The following is a 24,664-nucleotide window of genomic DNA, read 5'->3' on the forward strand; positions in this document are numbered from 1 at the left end:
AGGTCTATGCTATGGACTCAGCTCTGTGCAAAGTGCTGTCATGGATCGAAGAAAAATTTGAACCCTTCTGCCTTCAACAGGGTTATGGTCCTACTGGCAAGGCAAGACCTGGTCAGGGCAAAGGACAAGAGAAGATGTAACCCAGAGAGGCTGTGGACTCAGGTGGTCAGAGCACAGGAGGCTGATCTGCAGGTCAGAGGCTCAGCCTTGTGGTGGGCACATCGCTTCATACTGCTCATCTCACAGAGACGGCTCTTGGCACAAGGGCACATGTGTGGATCAGAGTCAACTCACGGCCCATCAGGTGCCCAGCTCACTGCCACCACTTGGCCAGAACTGGGTCTTGGGGGCAAAAGCAACTAAGTCCTCCCAACTGAAAGCATAGCCCACCTGCACACCATCCTCCTCTATAAACAAAACAAAAGCCGTTTGTCTACTTCCCACAGCTGGATGGGGCATGAACTAAAAGAGAGTCAGGCATGGGAGGACAGCCTGACCCGAGAGGCTCCTTCCGGCACACAGTAAAGGTCAGGGTTCCCAGCCATGACCATCAGATATCTGGGCCAGGACTTGAACTTTATAAACCATTACATGCTTTGCCCCCACAATTTTCCTTTTAAGAAATGACTCTGAGGCTGGGCGTCTCACGGTGCACTCACAGAACTGGGAAATCACAAGAGTGACTAAGAAAACAGGTCATATTAGGAAACAAATTTAGAACCTGCTAGGCTACCCTGCTTTTCCCTGCAGGAATTCCCAGAGCCTTTATTTATTTTTTTTTTCCTTTATTATTTTTTTTTAATTTTAAAATCTTTAATTCTTACATGTGTTCCCAAACATGAAACCCCCTCCCACCTCCCTCCCCATAACATCTCTGTGGGTGATCCCCATGCACCAGCCCCAAGCATGCTGTATCCTGCGTCAGACATAGACTGGCGATTCAATTCTTACATGATAGTATACATGATAGAATGCCATTCTCCCAAATCATCCCGCCCTCTCCCTCTCCCTCTGAGTCCAAAAGTCCGTTATACACAGCTGTGTCTTTTTTCCTGTCTTTAAAAGGCTTTGCTCTACATTGTCAGTCTTCCAGGGAAATGCACCGTATGCAGCAGTTTTCCAAAGCTATCTGGCCACTGAAGGTGTTCCTAGTGAGTGTTCCAGGAAACAGAGTTTGGGAAACACTGCCTTTAAGGCACTAAACATGGATGGAATGTTCACTGCAGCCTTCATCACCATCATCACTATCGCCACAACAGGAAACAATGATAACTTTAAATCACACTCAGCCTTCAACCCCATGGACACAGGCACCAATCAACCAAGGCACCGAGCACAAGGGGTCCCCCAGGTCAAGCATTCTACCCCAAAGGGGACCCAGAGCCCCACCTCGTAAAAAGATGGGGGAACCCCACAAAACTCATACCCTCTTAAAATCCACATCCCTGGCCGAAGGAGAAAAGTCATTATTACCAGGTAAGGGCACAATCTGATACACAATATTAATAAACTGTTTGACACTCTTGAATTTAAAAGCAAGGGTGACAGATAATGACCTCAAAATAAAAGCCTCCACCATGATTTGTAACAGCTCTGTCCAGTCTGTAATTTGTGGCAATTACTGTTGACTCCTGAACAACAAAGGAATTAGGAGCACCCACCGTCCAAACTGGTGGCTCAGAGGTTAAAGCTTCTGCCTGGAATGAGGGAGACCCAGGTTCAATCCCTGGGTTGGGAAGATCCCCTGGAGAAGGAAATGGCAACCCACTCCAGTACTCTGGCCTGGAGAATCCCATGGAGGGAGGAGCCTGGTAGGCTACAGTCCATGGGGTCGCAAAGAGTCAGACACGACTGAGCGACTTCACTTCACTTCACTGTGGGTTATGTATAGGTGAAAATCTGAGTAGAATTCATCATGGGTCCTCAGTGTAAAGACAGCTTCTATGTATCTATGGATTCTATGGTGTAGTTCTATAGTATCTACTGCAGAAAAAAACCGACATCAAAGTGGACCTGTGCTGTTTAAGAAGCAAATATTTATATCTTGGGACTTGCCTGGCGGTCCTGTGATTAAGCCCATGCATTTCCATTGCAGGGGGCATGGGTTTGATCCCTGGTCAGGGAACTAAGATCTCTCATGCTGCGTAGCACAGCTAAAAAATTAATTATTAAAAACTTTAATTAAAAAATGTTTATGTCTTAAATTCAACTGGGCCTTTTCAAGCTGTACTTAAAAATTTTAAAACTGCCCTGTCCTTCAAGTTAACCCTTAAACCTAAGTTCCTTAAAGCTGTATTTAAATTCCTGGCATTTCAAACTCACATAGTATATATTTAACTTTTGCCCTCACTAAATAAAGTACATAAATGTCTGGACCAAGTTTTTTTTTAAAAAAAAAATCCAAACTCTCCTACTCATCCCTCCCCACTTCCTGTCTATGCTCCAGGGAACTTCATTAAAGATTGATTAGTACCCAGAAGTAGAGCTAACCCTCCTGGGCTGACTCCAGCTCTCTTATCAGGCTGTCCATCTCCTAGAGTCTGTGCTGGCTCCTGCTGACCTCAGCAGGAACTGGCTAGAAAGGGGACGGGGTTCCTGAGGGAGGGGGCAGACAAGGATGAACTATTCCTCCATATTTTACAGCTACTGCTACTGACAAGGTAAGCTCAGGCTCCTCCCTGTAAAACCAGACCCACCAAATTGGAGGGGGATGACAGGGACCATCAGAAGGGCTGGGGGACAAGTGAGACCAGATAACAATTCCAATTCTCCCCACACTCAGACCGGTGGCATTTGTGGTAGATCAACTGACACTGAGCACCAAATCTGAGATTAACAATTAAGAAAAGACGGAAAGACTGGTCCCTGACCTCGGCAAACTCACAACCAGAGATAGACATGGTGTGAGGAGCTATGAGGAGATGTGAGAAGATGTGAGGAAGCGTGAGGTGATGTGAGGAAACCTGATGAAATGTGAGGAGGTGAGAGGAGACATGAGAAGTTGTAAGGAGATTTAAGGAGGTGAGAGGAGACCTGAAGAGGTATAAGGATATGTGAGGACATGGGAAGAGGTAGGAGGAGATGTGTGGAGGTGTAAGGTGTGAAGTGATGCGAGGTGCTGTGAGGAGACATGAAGAGGTGTGAGGAGACATAAGGAGGTGTGAGGAGACGTGAAGAGGTATATGGAGATATATGGAGATATATGGAGGTGTGGGGTGTGAGGTGGTGTGAGGTGGTGTGAGGAGACATGAGGAGGTGTGAGGAGATGTGTGGAAATGTGGGGTGTGAGATGATGTGAGGTAGTGTGAGGAGACATGAAGAGGTATGAGGAGGTGTGAGAAAGTATGAGGAGATGTGAGGTGGTATAAGGAGACATGAAAAAGTATGAGATGTGTGGAGGTGTGAGGTGGTGTGAGGAGACATGAGGAGGTGTGAGGAGACGTGAAGAGGTATATGGAGATATATGGAGGTGTGGGGTATGAGATGATGTGAGGTGGTGTGAGGAGACATGAGGAGGTGTGAGGAGACATGAAGAGGTGTGAGGAGATGTGTGGAGGTGTGGGGTGTGAGATGATGTGAGGTGGTGTGAGAGACATGAAGAGGTATAAGGAGACATGAAAAAGTATGAGATGTGTGGAGGTGTGAGGTGGTGTGAGGAGATGTGTGGAGGTGTGAGGAGATGTGAGGAGGTGTGAAATATGAGGAAATGAGATTATGGGGAGATGAGGCTGTCTGAGGGGAACCTGGACTCCCTGGGAAGGGTCAGGGCGGCAGCAGGCTAGGCTGGGATGCAAGTCCAGGAAAGGAAGGAGGAGGCAACCTGAAGTCAGTTAAGGCAGGTGCATGTCCCTGGTAAGAGATCACAGAAGATTTCAGTAGAATCAACACAATCACAAATCGGAGCTGTGCTTCAAGGTCGGGGGTCGGGGTACGAGGGGACCAGAGTCAAAGGGCCGGCTAGCGGTTCAGAGAGAAGTTTGTGAAAACAGAGGTGGGTGTTTATACGGAAATCGAAGACAAAATGTAGTCTAGAGGATGCCTGGGTCTGGGGGCTTGGGGAGATATGGGGTGACTGCTAAGGGTTCCAGGATTTCTTCTAAGGGTGACAAAATATGTTCCGAACTTTTATGAAACAAAACAGACTCAAAGACATAGAGGAGAGACTTGTGGTTGCCAAGGGGGAGGGGGTGGGAGGGATGGACTGGGAGTTTGGGGTTAGCAGGTATAGACTATTACATTTAGAATGGATAAACGAGGTTCTACTGTATAGACAGGGAACTACATTTGACATCCTGGAATAAACCATAATGGAAATGAATGCAAAAGAGTGTATGTATGTTTGTGTGTGTGTGTGTATATATGTATATGAGTGTGTGGGTATGTACAACTGAATCACTTTGTTGTACAGCAGAAATCAACACAACTTTGTAAATCAACAATACTTCAACTTTTTAAAAATGTTCTGAAACCGATGGTGGTGATGGCTATACAAGTCTGTGAACACTGAACTTTAAATGGGGAACTGTATAGAGTCTGAATTTGTCTCAATCAACATAAAGTAGCAGAAAGGCAGGAAAGGAGCAGGTTGGGGAGGGGTGGGGAACAGCACATGGGTGGGCAAATGGGGAGAAGGAAACCCAGGTGTAGGACCATCAGGGTGTTGGATGCAGCCCAGAAGAGGGACAGGATAACTGCAGAGAGCTGGGCTTGGCTCTGGCGGATGAGAATGCGCCTGGAGGAGGAAGTGGGGATCGCTGGACGGAAGGAGGCAAGAGGAAGTGGGAGCGGGGAGTCTATTCTAGAGCACCATCTACTCTTTAAAAACGTCTTTGTGAAATGAAAGAGAGATTATTCAAGGGAACTAGGACCAGGTTTAAGATCAGCAGCATGGGCCCCGGGATTACAGAGCAGAGGGAGGGAGGGATGCAGAAGACAGAGAGGAGCTGAGCAGCAGTTTCCATGGAAACTCCCATCCTGTGGTGGGAATAATGCATCTTCCTCTCACAGAGGCCTGTTGGTCTCAGCATCATTTCCATGGCCTTTAAAAGTCCTACCTAGAACAGATGCCCACGACAGGAAAGTCAAGTGACATCCTGAAGATTTAATTCAGGTTTGGGGAAGCAGAACTATCATCCCCAAGTTGGCCTGAAGGAGGCTGGGGGAGGGGAGAGCCCACCTCGGTTCCCAGCTCGCCCCTCCCCACTTTCCTCACTCCCCCACCAGCCCCTCACCCAGATGCAGGCTCTGTGCCCTCTTGGCAACCTCAGGCCCTTCCCATCACCTCTCAGATGACGCAGGAGGGCCCAGAGAGCCGCAGCCTATGACGTACTCTCTTGACAGAGGCACAAAGGTTCCAGAAGTGGCCGCTGCCCTGGGCCTCCCTCCCCTCATAAATTACAGCCCCTGTCTGCCTCACTGATTCTATTCCCAGCCTTTGAAGTCCTGCCTTCCTGCCTTTTCCTTCTACCAACCCCAGCTGGCCTTCACTGCTTCACGGTCATTTCTCCTCCGGTCATACTGGCTGTTTCTGGCAGAAAGGTCTGTGGCTCTTTCCTGTGGGGATGACAGCGTCCCTTGTGCATTAAGCGAAACTAAACAAAAGTAACCTCTTCTGTCCCCAGAGGCAGCGGCCGTGACAGCTCAATGAAGCACTGTGCCTCCAGACCTGTACTTGATTCACAATTTCTCTAGGTAGCCATTTTGCTTTACAAATTCCAGCCCCCGCCCCCCTCCCCAAGGCATGACCCATGTCAACAGTTTCCATTTTGGTGCCACCACCTCCTGAAGGGCTGTCCCCTCAGAAGCAAACAGGCAGGTGGACGCTTTGCAACCTTCCCACCCTGAACAGGCTCCAGATCCCAGGCCCAGGCTGGACACTTGGTCCTGCATCTGTGATCCTGCCGGGGGGCTAAGGCCCCTGGAGACTCTCAGAGCAACTGAGAGGGTCTGCAACCCTGCGTGCACCAAACACAGACCCATGTCTAAACCAATCTCTGCCACCCCCATACTATTTTTAAGTGTATGTATGAAAATTCATTTGAAAATGTTACACATTTATGGTAGGTTTAAACTTTACCATAAACCGTGTCACCTACACAAAGAAATAACCTAACCAAAACTCTTGACCCCACCATGAGGTTCAGTTCCTTTGACACTGCTCTGCTTGTTCCAGGGCATTTTCTCTTTTTTTAAAAAGATTTTATTTTGATGTAGACCATTTTTTAAGTCTTTATTGAATTTGTTACAATACTGCTTCTGTTTTATGTTTTTTTTTCTCCACAAGGCATGTGGGATCTTGGCTCCCCAACCAGGGATTGAACCCACACCCCCTACTTTGGAAGGTGAAGTCTTAACCACTGGGTTTCCAGAGAAGTCCTGAATTTTACCTCTAATTAAAAAAGAAAAAACACTATTGAAGCCCCCAGCATCTCTCTCCTTGGTTCTGATTCCTCAGAACAGAGAGAATGTCCACCTCACTCTGGTGTTCTGAGAGCCAGCAGGCTTCTACTTTTTAAGAGGATAAATAACACATAGTCCGATCTTGCATGGCGTCTCACTTTGAATCAATGCTTTCCATCCCCTTCTACAACTTGTCTGCTCACCTGTCATGAGGAGTTTGCAATATATCGATGCTGAAACACGTGGCTCTCGATTCACGTGTTCTCACTAAGGGCGGTAGCCCACTGTCTGTAGGTCACAGATGTGTGTCCATTTCAGCAGAGAGACATTTAAGAATTGTTAAGAGTGTGGGAATTCCCTGGTAACTCCAGTGGTTAGGACTCAGCTCAGAGATAGGGCCCAGGTTTGATCCCTGGTCAGGGATCTAAGATCCTGCAACCCATGCAGGATATATTTAGATATACATAAAACTTAAAAGGGGCTTCCCTGGTGGCTCAGATGGTAAAGAATCCACCTTCGACATGGGAGACCCAGGTTCGACCCCGGGGTCAGGAAGACACCCTGGAGAAGGAAATGGCAGCCCACTCCAGCATCCTTGCCTGGAAAATTCCATGGACAGAGGACCCTGACGACTATAGTCCACAGGGTCACCATGACAAAGAGTCAGATATGCCTAAGTGACTAAGCACACACACACACCAAAAAAAAAAAAAAAAACCTTTAAAAAAGTGTGGACTCTGGAGCTGGTTTCCCTGGGCTTGAATCCTGGCTCTACCAGTGATCAGCTGTGTGACTTTAGAAAAGTTACCAAACCTCTCTCTGCTTCAAGAACCTCATCTGTAAAATGAAACTAATAATAGTGCCCATCTCATAGGTTTCTCTGAGGATGAGGTGAATTCACACAGAGCACTCACCTATCAGACACCTTCTCAGTGTTTACGTGTGTGGCCTCTGCTGATCTGATTATTATTGGTCCCGGCATTTGCTCTCAAACCACAGCTCTAAGTGCACAGCTACCAAACTGTGATCATAAATGCTCTCCTGACCATAAAAGGCACTTTCATACTCGAAAAGGCTAGGAGCCACCGACACATTCACCATGTGTGCTCGTGATCCCTCTGCGCTGCCCACTTCCTGATATATTGGGGAAATTATGCAAAGCCTGAGGCCCCGGGCTCCCTGGCTGACAGTCACTAGTCTGTGTTTCCACATGCTGAGCATCCTCATTCACCAGAGCAGGGTGGCTCGACCTCCATTTTGTTCATTTCTGGAGTCTGCTGAATCCAAATGCAGATGTCTCCCTTTCTGTGCTGCTGCTGCTGCGTCGCTTCAGTCGTGTCCGACTCTAGCAATCCCTTAAGAAGAGCAAGATGGGTCCAGCATTTCAGGTCTCCTCTTTGAGACCGCAGAGGCAGGGGTGACGTCTCTACGTCAGTGGACACTGGCCATGTGTTTAAAGCCACAGGATATATGAAATAGACAACCACCAAAGACCTATGACATAGCACAGGGAACTCTACCCAGTACTCTGTAAAAACCTAAATGGGAAAAGAACTTGAAAAAGAATAGATATATGTAAAATGGAATCAGTTTGCTGTATACCTGAAACACATTTTTCAATTAATTAATTTTAATTGGAGAGTAACTATTTTGCAATATTGTGACGATTTTGCCATACATCAACATGAACCTGCCACAGATATACCTGTGCCCCCTCCCCATGTCTGAACACCCCTCCCACCTCCCTCCCTACCCTATCCCTCTGAGTTTTTCCAGAGCACAGGTTTTGAGTGCTTCATGCATCGAACTTGCCCTGGTCATCTATTTTACATATAGTAATGCACATGTTTCAATGCTATTCGCTCAAATCATCCCACTCTCGCCTCCTCCCACTGAGTCCAAAAGTCTGTCCTTAATGTCTGTGTCTCCTTCACTGCCCTTCATGCAGGACTGTCGGTACCGTCTTTCTGAATTCTATGTATGTATGTTAATATACAGCATTTGTCTTTCTCTTTCTGACTTACTTCACTCTGGATAATGGCATCAGGTTCCTCCACCTCATTAGAACTGACTCAAATGCATTCCTTTTCAGAGCTGAGTAATATTATCACCCTGCTTATTTAACTTATATGCAGAGTACATCATGAGAAACGCAGGGCTGGAAGAAGCACAAGCTGGAATCAAGATTGCCGGGAGAAACATCAATCACCTCAGATATGCAGATGACACCACCCTTATGGCAGAAAGTGAAGAGGAACTAAAGAGCCTCTTGATGAAAGTGAAAGAGGAGAGTGAAAAAGTTGGCTTAAAGCTCAACATTCAGAAAACGAAGATCATGGCATCTGGTCCCATCACTTACTTCATGGCAAACAGATGGAGAAACAGTGGAAACAGTGTCAGACTTTATCTTTTGGGGGGCTCCAAATCACTGCAGATGGTGACTGCAGCCATGAAATTAAAAGATGCTTGCTCCTTGGAAGCAAAGTTATGACCAACCTAGACAGCATATTCAAAAGCAGAGACATTACTGTGCCAACAAAGGCCCATCTAGTCAAGGCTATGGTTTTTCCAGTGGTCATGTATGGATGTGAGAGTTGGACTGTGAAGAAAGCTGAGCACCGAAGAACTGATGCTTTTGAACTGTGGTGCTGGAGAAGACTCTTGAGAGTCCCTTGGCCTGCAAGGAGATCCAACCAGTCCATTCTAAAGGAGATCAGTCCTGGGTGTTCTTTGGAAGGACTGATGCTGAAGTTGAAACTCCAGTAATTTGGCCACCTCATGTGAAGAGTTGACTCACTGGAAAAGACTCTGATGCTGGGAGGGATTGGGGGCAGGAGAAGGAGACGACAGAGGATGAGATGGCTGGATGGCATCACTGACTCGATGGACGTGAATTTGGGTGAACTCCGGGAGTTGGTGATGGACAGGGAGGCCTGGCGTGCTGCAATTCATGGGGTCGCAAAGAGTTGGACATGACTGAGTGACTGAACTGAACTAAACTGAACTGAATATTCCATTGCATATATGTACCACAACTTCCTTATCCATTCATCTGCCAATGGACATCTAGGTTTCTTCCACGTCTTAACTATTATAAATAGTGTACATTGGGGTACATGTATCCTTTTCAATTCTAATTTCCTTGGGGTGTGTGCCCAGCGTTGGGATTGCTGGGTCACATGGCAGATCTAGTCCCAGTTTTTTGAGGAATCTCCACACTCTTCTTCATAGTGGCTGTAGCAGTTTGCATTCCTATCAACAGCTAAAATAGCACTGTAAATCAATAAAAATATTTTAAAAAAATTTTAAAACCATGGAACCCCATGATAGAAAAAGGAGTATGCTGTCCACATCATGTCATTCTGGGTGCAGGAACCAAGGCATGCTCTGTGTCCCTGCCTGGCTGGGTGTCACAGGCCCCCAGGGAGGTGACTGGCTCCCAAGCTCAGGTCCTCACCCTGTCACCTCCTGCCTTTCAACTTGGCAAGTGCAGGGTTCAAGAAGCAAGTCCTGCTCACTGCTCAGTCTCACACTGACCCTTGAGACACAGAGGCCCCCTTAGGTGAGCTGCTTTCATATGCGAGGGGCTTCTCCGGTGACTCAGTGGTAAAGAACTCACCTGCCAATACAGAGATAGGGGTTTGATCTCTGGGTCAGGAAGATCCCCTGGAGGAGGAAATGGCAACCCACTCCAATATTCTTCCTGAAGAATCCTGTGGACAGAGGAGCCTGGAGGGCTACAGTCCATGGGGTCACAGACAGTCGGACATGACTGAGAATGCATGTTTCACATGTGATCTCGGGATCAACAATGACTCTCTTCTCTGAGCTTCAGTAAAGCCCAGAACTCCCTGGAAGCATCCTCAGCCTTCACCTGCCCTCCTGAGAGCTTTCCTGCCCAGTCCTGTCCTGTCCAGCTGAGCCAGCAGCTGACAGCCCTCCTTAGGTTCATGCACGTTTGCATCCTACCCCCACAGCCAGCCTGGGAGCCCCAGGAGACAGGAGCTCAGCCTCATACCTACCCCCCCACTCCTCTCAGGGCCCCCTCATAAATGAAGGGATGAGGTCTCAGTGGAGAAGGGCGTCTCCACCTGCCCCCTCCCTTTCTGAAAGTGCCTCTCCTCCTCTAGTTCCCAGTGGTTCAGCCAAGCTCCTCTCTCCTCCAGCCCTGCCCCAGCGGCTCACCAGAGCCTCCCTGTCCCCATCGACTGAACCGCGGCTCCATCTACCAGCATCTACCCAGGCTGCCCTGCAAGCTCTTGGCTCCACAGTGGCCAAGTCAGGCCCGCAGGCACCACCCACGAGGGCTGGCGACCATCTCAAGGCCTTGGAGAGTACACTCGTCCAAACACGCTCAGAGTCACTTAACACAGCACCAAACTTGCCTTCAGTTGCCCTGCTTTTTCCAGTGGCCTCTCTCACCACGCGAACATCTGCATCCAGGTGTGAGGCTGGCCAGACTGCCGTGAACTTGCCATTTTTGTTGTTGGCTGCACTCGGCTTACTGCATCTTAGTTCCCCAACCAGGGACTGAACCTGGGCTCTCGGCAGTGAAAGCATTGAGTCCTAACTGCTGGACTTCCAGGAATTCCCTGAACCTGCTTTTCTTCTCGTCCCTGATAAACTCACTTTACCTTCCCGGGCCTCAGTACTTCTCGTAAGATAAGGGGGTCAGAACTCGAGTTCCTCACAGTGACTTCTGCTTTTCAAACTGTGACGCAAAATTCTCAAGAGGGCAGCCCCACAGGGACTGGCAGTCTTGCTTCAATTGGAGATGGGCCCAAACTGTTGCGAAAGAGGGAAGGGACGTGGGGCCAGCCACCCCTAGGGCTTCCCCAGGTCCCCTCACTGGTGTGGGTGGAGATGGAACAAGGCCCATGAGCCTTCCTGGCACACATCTCCCTCCCTGGGCTCATGAATGGGAAGGGCTGTGGCCACACAAGGTTACCATCATGGTTATATGTTTCTGAATTGCTCCTGCCATCATCCCAGTTCACAGTTTACCAGCCAGGGCCCTACCCGTAATTGTTCTAAATGTGCTTAAATAAGGTGACACATTGCATGGCAGGATACATTTCTCCACCTGGGAAGCCTAGATGGGTTACCAGCCAGCCAGACCCCAAGGCGCTAGAAGGAAGGTTTTGGTGTGGCTACAGCAGCATCGTGCTATCTCACCACTGGACCCTGATCCTCGAAGCAAATGATGTATAACTACAAAATAGGTTAACAGCGAAGAAGCCTCAGGTTTATTTTTTTCCTGCAGAAAATAACTGTCTGCCTCGGAAAGAAGGAGAATTCTCTTGTCCTTGCTGGAAGCAGGGTGGTATTTATTTTGAACTCTACATCCCCTGGAAATTCACAAGTTGAAATCCTAACCCCCAGGGTGATGGTGTTAGGAGGTGAGGCCTCTGAGCACTGAGGTCACGTGAGTGGAGCCTTCATAGGTGGTATTTGTGCTCTTATCAAAAGGAACTCAAGGAGCCCTCTCTCTGCTCTCTACCACGTGAGGACACAATGAGAGGTTGGCCGTCCACAGGCAGGAAGAGGCCCTTGCTAGAACCTGACCCTGCTGACACCCCGTCCTTGGACAACTATCAGAAAGTCTACAAACAATAAATGCTGGAGAGAGGGTGGAGAAAAGGGAATGCCCCTACACTGCTGGTGGGAATGTAAATTGGTGCAGCCACTACGGTAAACAGTATGGAGGTTCCTTAAACTAAAAACAGAGCTATCATATGACCCAGCAATCCCACTCCTGGGCATATATCTGGAAAAAAAAAATTCCAAAAGATATACACACCTCATCATCAAGACATGGAAGTAACCTAAATGTCCACTGACAAATGAATGGATAAAGAAGATGTGGTATGTATATACAATGGAGTACTGCTCAGTCATAAAAAAGAAGGAAATAAAGCCATTTGCAGCAACATGGATGGACCTAGAGATTATCATACTGTCAGATAAAGACAATATATGACATCACTTATATGTGGAATCTAAAGCAAAGAGTCGGACACAACTGAGTGACTGAACTGAACTGAACTGAACTGAAATAAAAGAGAGATACAAAAGAACTTATTTACAAAATGGAAACAGACTCACTGATTTAGAAAACAAACTTACGGTTACCAAAGGGGAAAGGCTGGGAGGAGAGAGATAAATTAGAGGAGTTTGGGATTAACATATACATACCACCATATTTAAAACAGATAACTAACAAGGGCCTACTGTATAGCACAGGGAACACTATTCAATATTCTGTAATGACTTAAATGGGAAAAGAACTTGAAAAAGAATAGATACATGTATAACTGAAACACTTTGCTGTAGACCTGAAACATGACATTGTAAATCAGCTATACTCAAATATAAAACAAAAATTAAAAAAGAAAGCAATGGATTGATTATAAAGAAAGAAAGAAAAAAAAAAGAAACATCTGGTGTTGAAGCTGCCCCAGTCTGCAGTGTTCCGTTGTAGGAGCCAAACAGACTTAGACAGGGTCAGAGGATGCTCCAGTATCCTGCCCGGAGAATGGCCAGTGGGACCCCCTCCAAGAGAAGGAATGTGGTGACAGAAATTGCTCATGGGAGCAGACACAGGTCTGCAGCTAGACTGCCCCCAACTCACTGTGGGATGACAGGCAGGGGCACATACAGCAACGACCAGGGCGGAGGGGAACAAACTCACATCCCATCAGAAGCAATGAAGGGGAGCTTCTTGGTGGTCCAGTGGTTAAGACTCTGTGCTTCCAATGCAGTGGGGTGTGGGTTCAAACCCTGGTTGGGGAACTGACATCCCACATGCCATGTGGGATGGCCCCAAAAATCTGAAAATAAAAATTAAAAAAAGAAGCAAGGATGGGAACTGAGAACATCACAACCCAAGTAGGGACGACTCAAGAGGAAGCAATGAGTGCCACCAACCCTGGGAAGAGCAGTGTGTTGTGGGAGGGGTGGCACCACTCACAGGGGCCCCAAGGGTCAGGGCCAGCTCTCCCACCTTTGCATCCCTGGTGGTGGCCTAGATCCCAGGAAGCTGCCGTGAACAAAGGAGGGTAAAAGGATTTGACTCACACTAACAGTCGCAACGAGAAACGCTGGGCTGGAAGAAGCACAAGCTGGAATCAAGATTGCCGGGAGAAATATCAATCACCTCAGATATGCAGATGACACCACCCTTATGGCAGAAAGTGAAGAGGAACTAAAGAGCCTCTTGATGAAAGCGAAAGAGGAGAGTGAAAAAGTTGGCTTAAAGCTCAACATTCAGAAAACGAAGATCATGGCATCTGGTCCCATCACTTCATGGCAAATAGATGGGGAAACAGTGGAAACAGTGTCAGACTTTATCTTTTGGGGCTCCAAAATCACTGCAGATGGTGACTGCAACCATGAAATTAAAAGACACTTACTCCTTGGAAGAAAACTTATGACCAACCTAGATAGCATGTTGAAAAGCAGAGACATTACTTTGCCAACAAAGGTCCGTCTAGTCAAGGCTATGGTTTTTCCTGTGGTCATGTATGGATGTGAGAGTTGGACTGTGAAGAAAGCTGAGTGCCGAAGAATTGATGCTTTTGAACTGTGGTGTTGGAGAAGACTCTTAAGAGTCCCTTGGACTGCAAAGAGATCCAACCAGCCCATTCTGAAGGAGATCAGCCCTGGGATTTCTTTGGAAGGAATGATGCTGAAGCTGAAAGTCCAGGACTTTGGCCACCTCATGCAAAGAGTTGACTCACTGGAAAAGACTCTGATGCTGGGAGGGATTGGGGGCTGGAGGAGAGGGGGACGACAGAGGATGAGATGGCTGGATGGCATCACTGACTCGATGGACATGAGTCTGAGTGAACTCTGGGAGTTGGTGATGGACAGGGAGGCCTGGCGTGCTGCGATTCATGGGGTCGCAAAGAGTCGGACATGACTGAGCAACTGAACTGAACTGAACAGTAGCAAGGGGCTTCCCCAGTGCCAATGCAGGAAATCCCGCAGGTTTGATCCCCAGGTTGGGAAGATCCCTTGGAGAAGGACATGGCAACCCACTCCAGTATTCCTGTCTGGGAAACCCCATGGGGAGAGAAGCCTGGCAGGCTACAGTCCATGAGGTTGCAGAAGAGTCAGACATGACTTAGCGACTAAACAATGACAACAAGTAGCAAAGCCACCTGTTCTTTGTCAAGTGTGTGTCCTGCAGGCAGAATTACAGAGATGATGGAGTGAATTAAGGCCCCACCTTCCATCGGAAACATCTCACTCATGGTGTCACCACCATAAGGACTGTCACTAAGTCACAGGGGCCGCTGGCACCACAGAGACAGACTTTACGTGGTCTGTTCTCCCCACTCAAGGTCAAGGTCCCTGAAGGCAGGAACTACATGTGACCATTACCCAGTCTGCACAGCCTGCAGGGAATAACAGGCCTCAGAAGAATGTGTTAAGTGTCCCTCCAAGGATGAGCACATAAGTGAACTGTGGAAGATGCTTACGGTGGCATACCATCCAGCCTTAAGAAAGAAGGAGCTATGACATGGACGAACCCTGAAAACATCATGCTAAGTGAGAGGAGCCAGACACAAAAGGCCACTTAGTGTACGATCCCTCTGATATGAAGTATCCAGAACAGGGGGCCTCCCCGGTGGCACCAGAGGTAAAGAACCTGCCTGCCAATGCAGGAGACATAAGAGATTCAGGTTTGACCCCTGATTCAGGAAGATCCCCTGGAGGACGGCATGGCAACCCACTCCAGTATTCTTGCCTGGAGACTTCCATGGACGGAGGAGCCTGGCAGACTACAGTCCACGGGGTCACAAAGAGTCGAACACGACTGAAGCGACTTAGCATGCACGCGCGCATACACATCCAGAGCAGACGGGTGTTTGCCAGGGGCTGGGGTGAGCGGGGAAAGTGGACTGACTGCTGAATGAGCATGGAGGATGTTTCTGGAGTGACGAAAATGTTCTGGAACTGAACCGCAGTGGCTATTGCATAAAAATGTCAATGCACTACAGGCCACACTAAGTCGTACATATTAAAATGGTTAATTTTACGGCATGTGAATGTCACCCCAATTTTAAGAACACACTTGTCGAGTGAATGAAATGAATCTCCAAATTCATGTCCACAGACTGTGTGACTCAGGATCAGGGTTCAGGGGCCAGCCAGGCTCCCATTCAGCCCACGTGCCTCTGCTCCTGGTCACACATCACCCACAGACCGTCACATCACCTGATGGGCAGCACGACCTCTGGCATCTCTTAGGTCTGGGTAGCAGGGGGAGGGTATATGAGGCAGGGTGCAGGCCAGAGAGCTGATTTCAGCCCTTGTAGACATTTACCCTGTGTTTTACACACTATGTAGCCTGGCTGGTGGGTGTGTCATTAAAAGGCGGGGACCGGAGGACATCATAAGAGATCCAGCCCAAGGCCCCTCACCTGTGTTTCCCCAGGCTCTGCAGGCGGGGAGAGGACCCCGTGGGTGGCATGCGGCTCTGTTTGTGTCTGTCTTCCCCTACAGTCTGGGGCCCCTCGGGGCACAAATCCAGCTGTCTCTGACCCTGGACACCTGCGCACAGGTGACTGATGTGTTCGCTGAGTAAATGACCCTGTAACCAGGAGACGAGAAGCCACGGCCTGTTATAGCTTGTTTCTAAAGTGCCCGAAGGACCTGCCCCCAAAACAGCAAGGTGACACACACTGGACTTGTCCAAAGTTTCTCCCAAGAACTGAGTCCAGCCTGCAATCTGTTATCCTATGGCCTACGAGCTTAGACAAGCTTTTTTTTTTAAACCTTTTTAAAGAGATGTCTAAAAAGAACAAAAAAAATTACGCAACAGAGATCATATGTAGCTACAAGGCCTAAAATATTGATGTGGACACCATCACGACTTCCTTTCCTGTGCTTTCCACACCCAAGTTTAAGGAAACGAGCCACTAAAACCACGGGGTCATCTGTTGTCCTCAGAGGTTACCAGACTCTAAACTTCAGCCATGGGATAAATCAAAAGAAAAATATTTACAAGCTTCTGTAGACCTCCAGGGGCGCATACGTGCCAGGGATGGTCAGCACTGTGTGCCGAGCCCATCCGTCTGGAGAAAATTGACCCGCCACACCCACAACCGAGAGGCTTCTCTCCTCTCCCTGGAGCTGCAAGACAATCAGAAATCGGGGGACGACAGTGGATTTTGGATCAAAAACTATGTCGTTCTCAAAAACCTAAGACCGAGGGATGTCATTCGGATGAGGGGCTGTCTATTTCACCGATGCTGCTCTCCGATCATCCCGCCCCTCGGTGCTTCACCCCGTGCCTCCGAGCTGATGGCTCTGGGGACCGAAGAATGGGGTACCGCACAGCCCTCTGGTGGGGAGGGCACTGCCGTTGGACATGCCAGCACAGCCCACCTGAGCAACCAAGAGCCTTAGGACAGTGCTCTCTCTCTGCCTCCCTGCTAGCTCCTGCTTGTCTGACCGCGGGAAAGTCAGGGAAGCAGAAGGATGCAGCCAAAGCTTACAGGCGTGAGAGAGTGGGGGCCCCAGACTCCGGCTCTCGGTCACGTCCGCCTCTGCGTGTGTGTTCAGCCTCTCAGGCATGTGCAACTCTCTGCAACCCTCTGGATGAGAGCCCGCCAGGCTCCTCAGTTCATGAGCTTTTTCAAGCAAGAATACTGGAGAGGGTTGCCATTTCCTCCTCCAAGGGATCTTCCTGACCCAGGGATCGAACCTGCCTCTCCCGTGTCTCCTGCATTGCAGGTGGATTCTTTACCCACTGAGCCACTGGGGAAGCCCCTCAGATATGCTGAGAGGAGGCTAACTTTTCCCATAAGGGCCGAGGGCGTGAAATTCGGTTCCCCTGATGCTGCTGCCCTACTACACAGAAGCAGCCAAAGAGAACAAAGAGCAAGAGCTTCGAGGAAAGATCTGAGGAGACTGGGCTGTAAAATTAGAAAGCTGGTTTGGGGGGGTGGGGGATTTTTAGCAGTAAAATTAGGAGTTGACTTCCTGGGGGCTGCTGGTGATGAATGGTAGACTGAACGCGAATAAGGAAGACGTCTCATGAACCTCTGCGTGTGTGCATGGACACACTACAGGCGTGTACACACACATACCACACACACAGCTCTGGCAGCTGGGAGCCCACTGGGCGACCACAAGGAGCCAGTGCAGGGGTCAGGAAGCCACAGTGTGGTGCAGACGTGAGGATCCCCCACCCCTGTGCGACTGTGTGGCCCCGGTTCTGAAATAATATCCTTGGGGACCAACAAACTTGCCCTGTGTGTTCCTAAGCTTCTTACTTCTTCATAATCACCAAGAGGCCTAGAAGCTTCCCTCCTCACAACTCCTAGATGAGGGCCTGGCACACAACAGATTCAGTCAACGTTCTTGATGAAATGGACTGCCAAGAACCACAGCGAGATCCACTCCTGCCTGAGGTCCCACCTCCTCCTCCCTTTTCCTGGTGCAGGTTAAGACAGGGTCCCCGGATTAGATTTTCAGATGCTTCCTTCTTTCCTGTCAGCAGAGATAAGGACCAGGATGCATTTCAAGGGGCCAGGGGAGGCGGGGGGCGGGGGTTGTTGTGTGCAGCAAGCACTCTTCCTGGCTCTGTGTGCCTAGCTGGGGACCCCGGACAAATCACCAGGATCCTCGAGGCCTCGGTTGGCTGTGAGCAGAATGAAGGTGGAGCTTCTGGACCTCCCAGGCCCATCAGCTCTTGGGGTCAGGAGCCGCAGCCGTGAGGAACCAGGGACTTCCAACCTCTTCCCAAGGAGAGGCCCAGTGCCACTGCCATTCGACAAACATGAAAGTTGCCGGTTGGAGGAAAAAGTCATTTCAGTGCCACAGTGGGTAATGAAGAGCCGAGCCAGTGCTGGGGCCTGACCTTCAGGACTGCGGTTTGGCCAGTCTGGGCTCTGGCTATTGAAAGATGAGGCAGAGCATCTCAACTGAGGGAGAGGGAGAGGAGGGGATGAGAGACTCCTTTAACCTGCTCCAACCCGGAGGGAGGGCACTAGGGCCGCCCTTGTCCTACAGCAGGTCAGTAACCCAGCTCTGCCCAGAGAGCCCAAGGAGGGCTGGCTCCTTAGGCTCCATCCCCTGATTCACAGGTCTTTGCAAGCTCACCATGACTCCCTGGCCCACCACGAGTCCCAAGCCCTCACTGTGAACTCTAACACCTACCATGACCCCTAGGATCCCACCATGAGATGCAACACCCATCATGACCTCTAGGCCTACACCATGAGCTTCAACCCCCACCTTGACCCCCAGACTCCCACCATGAGATCTAACATCCATCATGACACCCAGACCCCCACCATTAGCTCCAAAATCCACCATGACCCCCAGACCCTAAGCATTAGCTCTAACACCCAACATGACCCCCAGACCTCCACCATGAATTCCAACCCCCACCATTACCCCCAGACCCCCGCCATGAGATCCAACCCCCACCATGACTCCCTGGCCCCCGCCATGAGATCCAACCCCCACCATTACCCCCAGACCCCTGCCATGAGATCCAACCCCCACCATTACCCCCAGACCCCCGCCATGAGATCCAACCCCCACCATTACCCCCAGACCCCTGCCATGAGATCCAACGCCCACCATTACCCCCAGACCCCCGCCATGAGATCCAACCCCCACCATTACCCCCAGACCCCTGCCATGAGATCCAACGCCCACCATTACCCCCAGACCCCCGCCATGAGATCCAACCCCCACCATGACTCCCTGGCCCCCGCCATGAGATCCAACCCCCACCATTACCCCCAGACTCCCGCCATGAGATCCAAGCCCCACCATGACTCCCTGGCCCCCGCCATGAGATCCAAGCCCCACCATTACCCCCAGACCCCCGCCATGAGATCCAAGCCCCACCATTACCCCCAGACCCCCGCCATGAGATCCAAGCCCCACCACGACTCCCTGGCCCCCGCCATGAGATCCAACCCCCACCATTACCCCCAGACCCCCGCCATGAGATCCAACCCCCACCATTACCCCCAGACCCCCGCCATGAGATCCAACCCCCACCATTACCCCCAGACCCCCGCCATGAGATCCAAGCCCCACCATGACTCCCTGGCCCCCGCCATGAGATCCAAGCCCCACCATTACCCCCAGACCCCCGCCATGAGATCCAAGCCCCACCATTACCCCCAGACCCCCGCCATGAGATCCAAGCCCCACCACGACTCCCTGGCCCCCGCCATGAGATCCAAGCCCCACCATGACTGCCTGGCCCCCAGCAAGAGCCTCAGGAGCCCACAGGGAAGCCCCTGCATCCTCCCACCCACACTCTTAAGGCACAGTAGGTGCTGGCTCCTGCGTCACTGTCTGTTAATCAAACCACCTCTTTCCATGGGAGGGTTCACTTCTTTTCCTTCCTCAAACCGGCCTGTAGTGGTAGGAGTCTGTCTCAGGGGTCAAGACAAGGCTGCACCAGGGGGAAGCTGAGCCTGCCACACTCCTTCACACCCAGGAACCCCAGGAGTCTGAGGTCCAGGCCCAAAATTCTAGTGGGGGACAGCTGGGGGACATACCCACCCAGGTGTCACTGAGCTGCGAGGACCCTCCGACAGTTCTACAGACAGACCTACCTCGCAGGGGACTTCACTGGCCCAGAAGCTGGTGGCCTTGGCCCTGGTGCGTCTACCATATAGCCTGGTGGGCGGAGGGCTTACCACACCTCATGCACAGAGACCCCTGTGCACCTCAGGTCTCAGGGTCCTGCCCCCTCTAAGACCCCTTTAAAAAGCAAATGAGCACTGAGCTAGAAGAACAGATTCTGGAGTGTATGCCTCCACTCCAGCCTCGGCCCTGCAAACTCCTAGAGCAGCAGGAGCTGAGCAGGAGTCTGCTGGACCTAGCAGGGCCCGGAGCTGGAAACAACTCAGTGCCTGGGGCTTCAAGGAGAGCTCAGACGCTCGGAGCCAGACGCAGACACACAGAGCCTGCTAATGACTGAACCAGTCCCACCAGGAGCTGGAGAGAGGAATCTCCTGCAGTCTTCGGAACTGAAATATACTCTCCCTTAAATCCCTTGACTTATTACTCAGCTGTGTTGGATGTATACTTGGCATCTCCTCAATTGGATGCCAAGCTCCCAGAGGACACGATGTGACATTCACAGGAGGGTACGCTTTCCCACTGTAAGATGTTTCAAATACTGTACCATGAAGGACAAGCCTGGCACTCTGATGTCACAGATGTGGGTGTGACTCCTGGCTCCAGGGCCGTGTGACCCTGAGGGAGTCATATATAACCTCCCTGGCCCTCCTCTGAAAAACAAGGACACCATCCATCCTTCCTTCAGAGGGTAGTTGGGAAGAATAAATAAGACCGCTCAGAATCGTGCCTAGCACACAGCACAGGGTTCTTCATTGTTAGCCACTACCCACCAGCCTCCAAAATCTGATTTACATTCTCTAAGACGGGGCTCAAGCCACAGTAATCCTTAATGCTCCCCCAGCCATTCCAGTAGTTGAAGAGCCTGGCCTAACAGAAGGCACATGGGAGGGGTCGGGGGAGAGGGATGTTGGAGCTGGGAGTCAAAAGGCGACCCCTTTAAAACACCCTGGAAGTATCAGACTATTTGCCAGGAAGCCAGGAAACAGCTCATCTGCCAGGGTGTCTGTGATGCCAGCAGTTAGTACCACCTCCTCCTGCCAGCCACCCTGGAGATATAAAGAAAACAAGACCTGGGAGTCATCAAGAAGCCAGGGCGGTGGCTTGTGGCCTCTCGGCTTGCGAGGCTGTTGGCCTGGTCACTCTTTCCCTCACTCAGCATTTACTCGCCAACCAGCAGATGGTGCAGAAAATGTGTGGCTCTGCGCCTAATCCAGCTCTGAGCGCAAACTTTGCATGTGACTACCAGACAGCCAGGGCCCTGCTCTAAGCTGTCCTTTTTCCTTCTCAAAAAGGGACCTGACCACAACATGCCATCAGACCACTGTCACAGTTCTTGAAGGAACATCAACATACCTGACTTCTGAATCTTCCTGGAATCACCCGCTTTGGATCCAATTAAAAAAAAAGAAGTCAGAGTGTCTGCACTGTAGCTGACTGCCTGAACTGGTTTTTGGATTTAAAAGCTGTATTTGGACAGATGACATACATGACTCGTGGACTGGAAAATATGCTGATACATTGGACGGAGGAGACTGCTTTATCTATAGATCCCTTTTGATAAAATTACAATAGCTACTTATGCTAGCTTTTAGCCAAAAGTATTTCCTCCAAATTGTCATTCAGGGGCTCCCATTACACCAGAGTAATTCTTATTCTACCTTTTCTTCCTTTTTTTTTTTCCAACAACAGCATTTTTTTTTAAGGTTTTTTTTGGATATGGACCACTTTTAAAGGTTTTATTGAATTTGTTACAATAATGCTTCTGTTTTATGTTTTGAATTTTTGGTTGCAAGGCATGTGGAATCTTAGCTCCCCAACTAGGGATCGAACCTGCACCCCCTGCATTGGAAGGTGAGGCCCCAACAGTATTTTAATAAATAAGGACACTATTGAAAGGAATGTAATACTTGCTGGCACAAAGCGTCTAGCCAAGCGACAGTTCTTAAACTCCCCTTGCCAGGTGATATCATTGGCCTTCCCTCTGGACAGGGTCCTAGTGAAAATGGACACTTTAGTGCTTGGAAAGCTAATGGGAAGCAGAGATGCTGCTGCTGATGACAGTATTGTGCTATTACACCTTTATACAATACTTCACACGCTCTTTGCGAGACACTTTCCAATTACTGTACTTAAGGCAAGCGTCGCAGCAGCCAAGTCAATTCGCACGTTCTCCCATTAGCTTATTAACAATCTGCTCATAAAACGACTCCCCAGTGCCTGTAAAAGGGCGCCAGGAAACTTTCGGCTTTTTCTCGGGGCCTCTCAGATGAGCTCAGGGCAACCCTGAGCTCTCGAGGCATCAGCTCGGGAGCTGGGTGCTACCCCGACGGCTGTGTAGCAATCCTGTGGAATGAGTGAGCAGGCTGCCCTTCAGCAGGACTCCCAGGCTGGAGGCTCCAAACATTCCATCCAAACCAGGGCAGTCCCACTCTGTCCTCAAAAAAGCCAGCGTCTGGCCCCAACCTGGAGGCCAAGGTGGCAGCGACTTTTCCAGGCTGGTGGTCAGATGCTTTGGGACGAGGGGGCAGAGGGGAAACTGGAGTGCCAGTCTCCTTGGTGGGCACATCTCCCATCAGTACCGAGTCTGATGTGTGCACGGAGATGCTGCCGCGCCCTGCGCGCTGAGTGATGCCGACTTGCGGGCAGAGGATGACGGGTGGCCGCCAGCCCTCACTCTCCTTTCCCTTCCCCTTCTCCCCCTTCGGGAATGAGACGGCGTTACCTGGGACAAAGGCCTGCAGGTGGGACAGGGCTCGGACCACCCCAGAATCAATGCTTTCCACACACACCCCCCCGCCACGCACACAGCCCCAGGGCTCTGCGACCCGCTCCCGCGGCTGCCGTCGCCCCCGCCAGGTGAGCACCCCCAGGCGTTCCCGCCGGCGGGGGCGGCCTCCCGCGACTCACCTGCGTGAAATACAAGTTCATCAGCGTCAGGGTGAAGAACTGGAGGCACACGGGGAAGCAGTAGAGCAGCCAGAAGACGAAGGGGCTGAGCGCGTTGGCCGCCACAAAGTCTTTGAAGTAGAAGGAGAAGAGGACGGTCCGCAGGGAGGCCCAGAAGAGGCAGAGGAAGAGGAAGACGCTCTGGTAGCTGAGCCGCTTGTGGCGGTAGCGCAGCACCAGCCAGAGCTGCGCGTAGATGAACAAGAAGAGCAGCGAGTAGAACACGGTGTAGACGACAGTGAGGCCGAGCTTCACGTAGGGGGGCACGGCCGGGGTCAGTGTGGGCGGCAGCGAGTCGTTGCGGAGGGGGTCCCACGGCGGGGCCTCCATCGGGCCGGGGGCGCTGCGGCGCGGCCCGCGCGCTCCGGCTTCATCTGGGCTCGCGGCCGCCGCCACCCCCGCGGGGGTCTCCGCGCATCGCGCTCCACCCGGAGCCGGGCGCCTGGAGGAAAGAAAACAAGCCGCACTTCCTCCCCCGGCACCACATGATTCACTGGGGCGGCCTTTGTCTGCGATTGGCAGCGCCGCGCCCGCCGCCCCCGCGCGCCCGCCGGCCCCGCGCGCCCCGGCTCTGCCCTGCGCGCCCCCACGAGCCCCGCCCCGCGCGCCGCGCCCCCCGGCCCGCCCCCGGCCCGGCCGCCGGGCCCCCGGGGCCCCGCCCCCCGGCCCGCGCGCCCCCGCGCCCCTCCCGCCCGGCCCCGCCCCCCGCCCCGCGCGCCCCCGCGCCGCCCGCCTGCAGCCCCCCAGGGCCAGCCGCTGCAGCGTCGCCCGCCGGGCAGACCCCCGCGCCCCGCGCTCTCGGCTGATGGTTAGTTGTTGTTTTGCAACAAGAAGTTATTTTCTTTCAACAGCGACAAACGTTACAGAAAACATTTTTTTTAACTTTCAAAATAAAACTTTGCGACTCTGTGGCAATGAAGTCACTGCCGTTTTTCCTTTTTCATACTGGAGTGATGTTTATTTCTAAATCCAGAAATGCCAAAGACAGGGTTTGTGTTTTTGAGGTCAGGTTTGTATACGCCGGGTGAGGAAAAGAATGGTCCCTGTGACTGCCTCCTGGTCTCGGTGGTAAGCAGGTCTGTTTTCTCCCGGAGAGCCACAGGGAGCGCCCCACACGGTGCTTCCCACACGGTGCTTCCCACACGGTGCTTCCCACACGGTGCTCCCGCGGCGGGCTGGGGATGCTCACCCCTCACCTCCCGGGAAAGCAGCTGGGGCAGCGGAGGGAGACCCCCGACCTCAGAGTGCGGGTGACCGCCTCTGATTCCGATGCAACCCCTGCCACCCGTGCAGCAGGGCGGTCTGCGCATCAGAGAGACAAGCCCTCTCCTTTTGCCGTGGCAGAGGAGTCGCTCCTCGGAGGCCATGACTCAGTTTACATCCCAAGGGGGCCTCTCCAGCATCACCTTAAGGGTGCTGGAATTGTAGAGTGCCGTGGAGGAGAGGGCTCGCCAAGCTGCCCTCTGGAAGCCGTTCTAGGCAAGCGGTTTCGGTAAACAGAAGAAAGAGACTGATATCTCCAAGACTCCAGTAATATCTTGTGATTTATTTTTTCATCTCAAGTTAATAGTCGACTTTGTTCCTAATCGTGTGTTCTCTTTCGTTAAAACAGCGTCCTCCCCCTCCCGGCCCCGCACCGGTGGAACATCGACCAGCCATGCTTTTCCAACCAATTATTTAGTGCTTGCACCCT

The 24,664-nt window shown here is 51.1% G+C and overlaps 1 protein-coding gene across 1 annotated transcript in view; it reads right to left on the bottom strand.

Annotated features, from left to right (window-relative positions):
- GPR137B (G protein-coupled receptor 137B) overlaps positions 1-23,319 on the bottom strand; it is a 57,423-nt gene extending 34,104 nt beyond the window's left edge. The window contains exon 1 of the mRNA XM_068982371.1: positions 22,933-23,319. Within this exon, the coding sequence (XP_068838472.1) occupies positions 22,933-23,301 (369 nt within the window). The 5' untranslated portion in view covers positions 23,302-23,319. The remainder of the gene's footprint in view (positions 1-22,932) is intronic.
- Positions 23,320-24,664: the final 1,345 nt, after the last annotated feature.

The sequence above is a fragment of the Capricornis sumatraensis genome, chromosome 10 (assembly GCF_032405125.1).
Source record: "Capricornis sumatraensis isolate serow.1 chromosome 10, serow.2, whole genome shotgun sequence".
Taxonomy (NCBI): domain Eukaryota; kingdom Metazoa; phylum Chordata; class Mammalia; order Artiodactyla; family Bovidae; genus Capricornis; species Capricornis sumatraensis.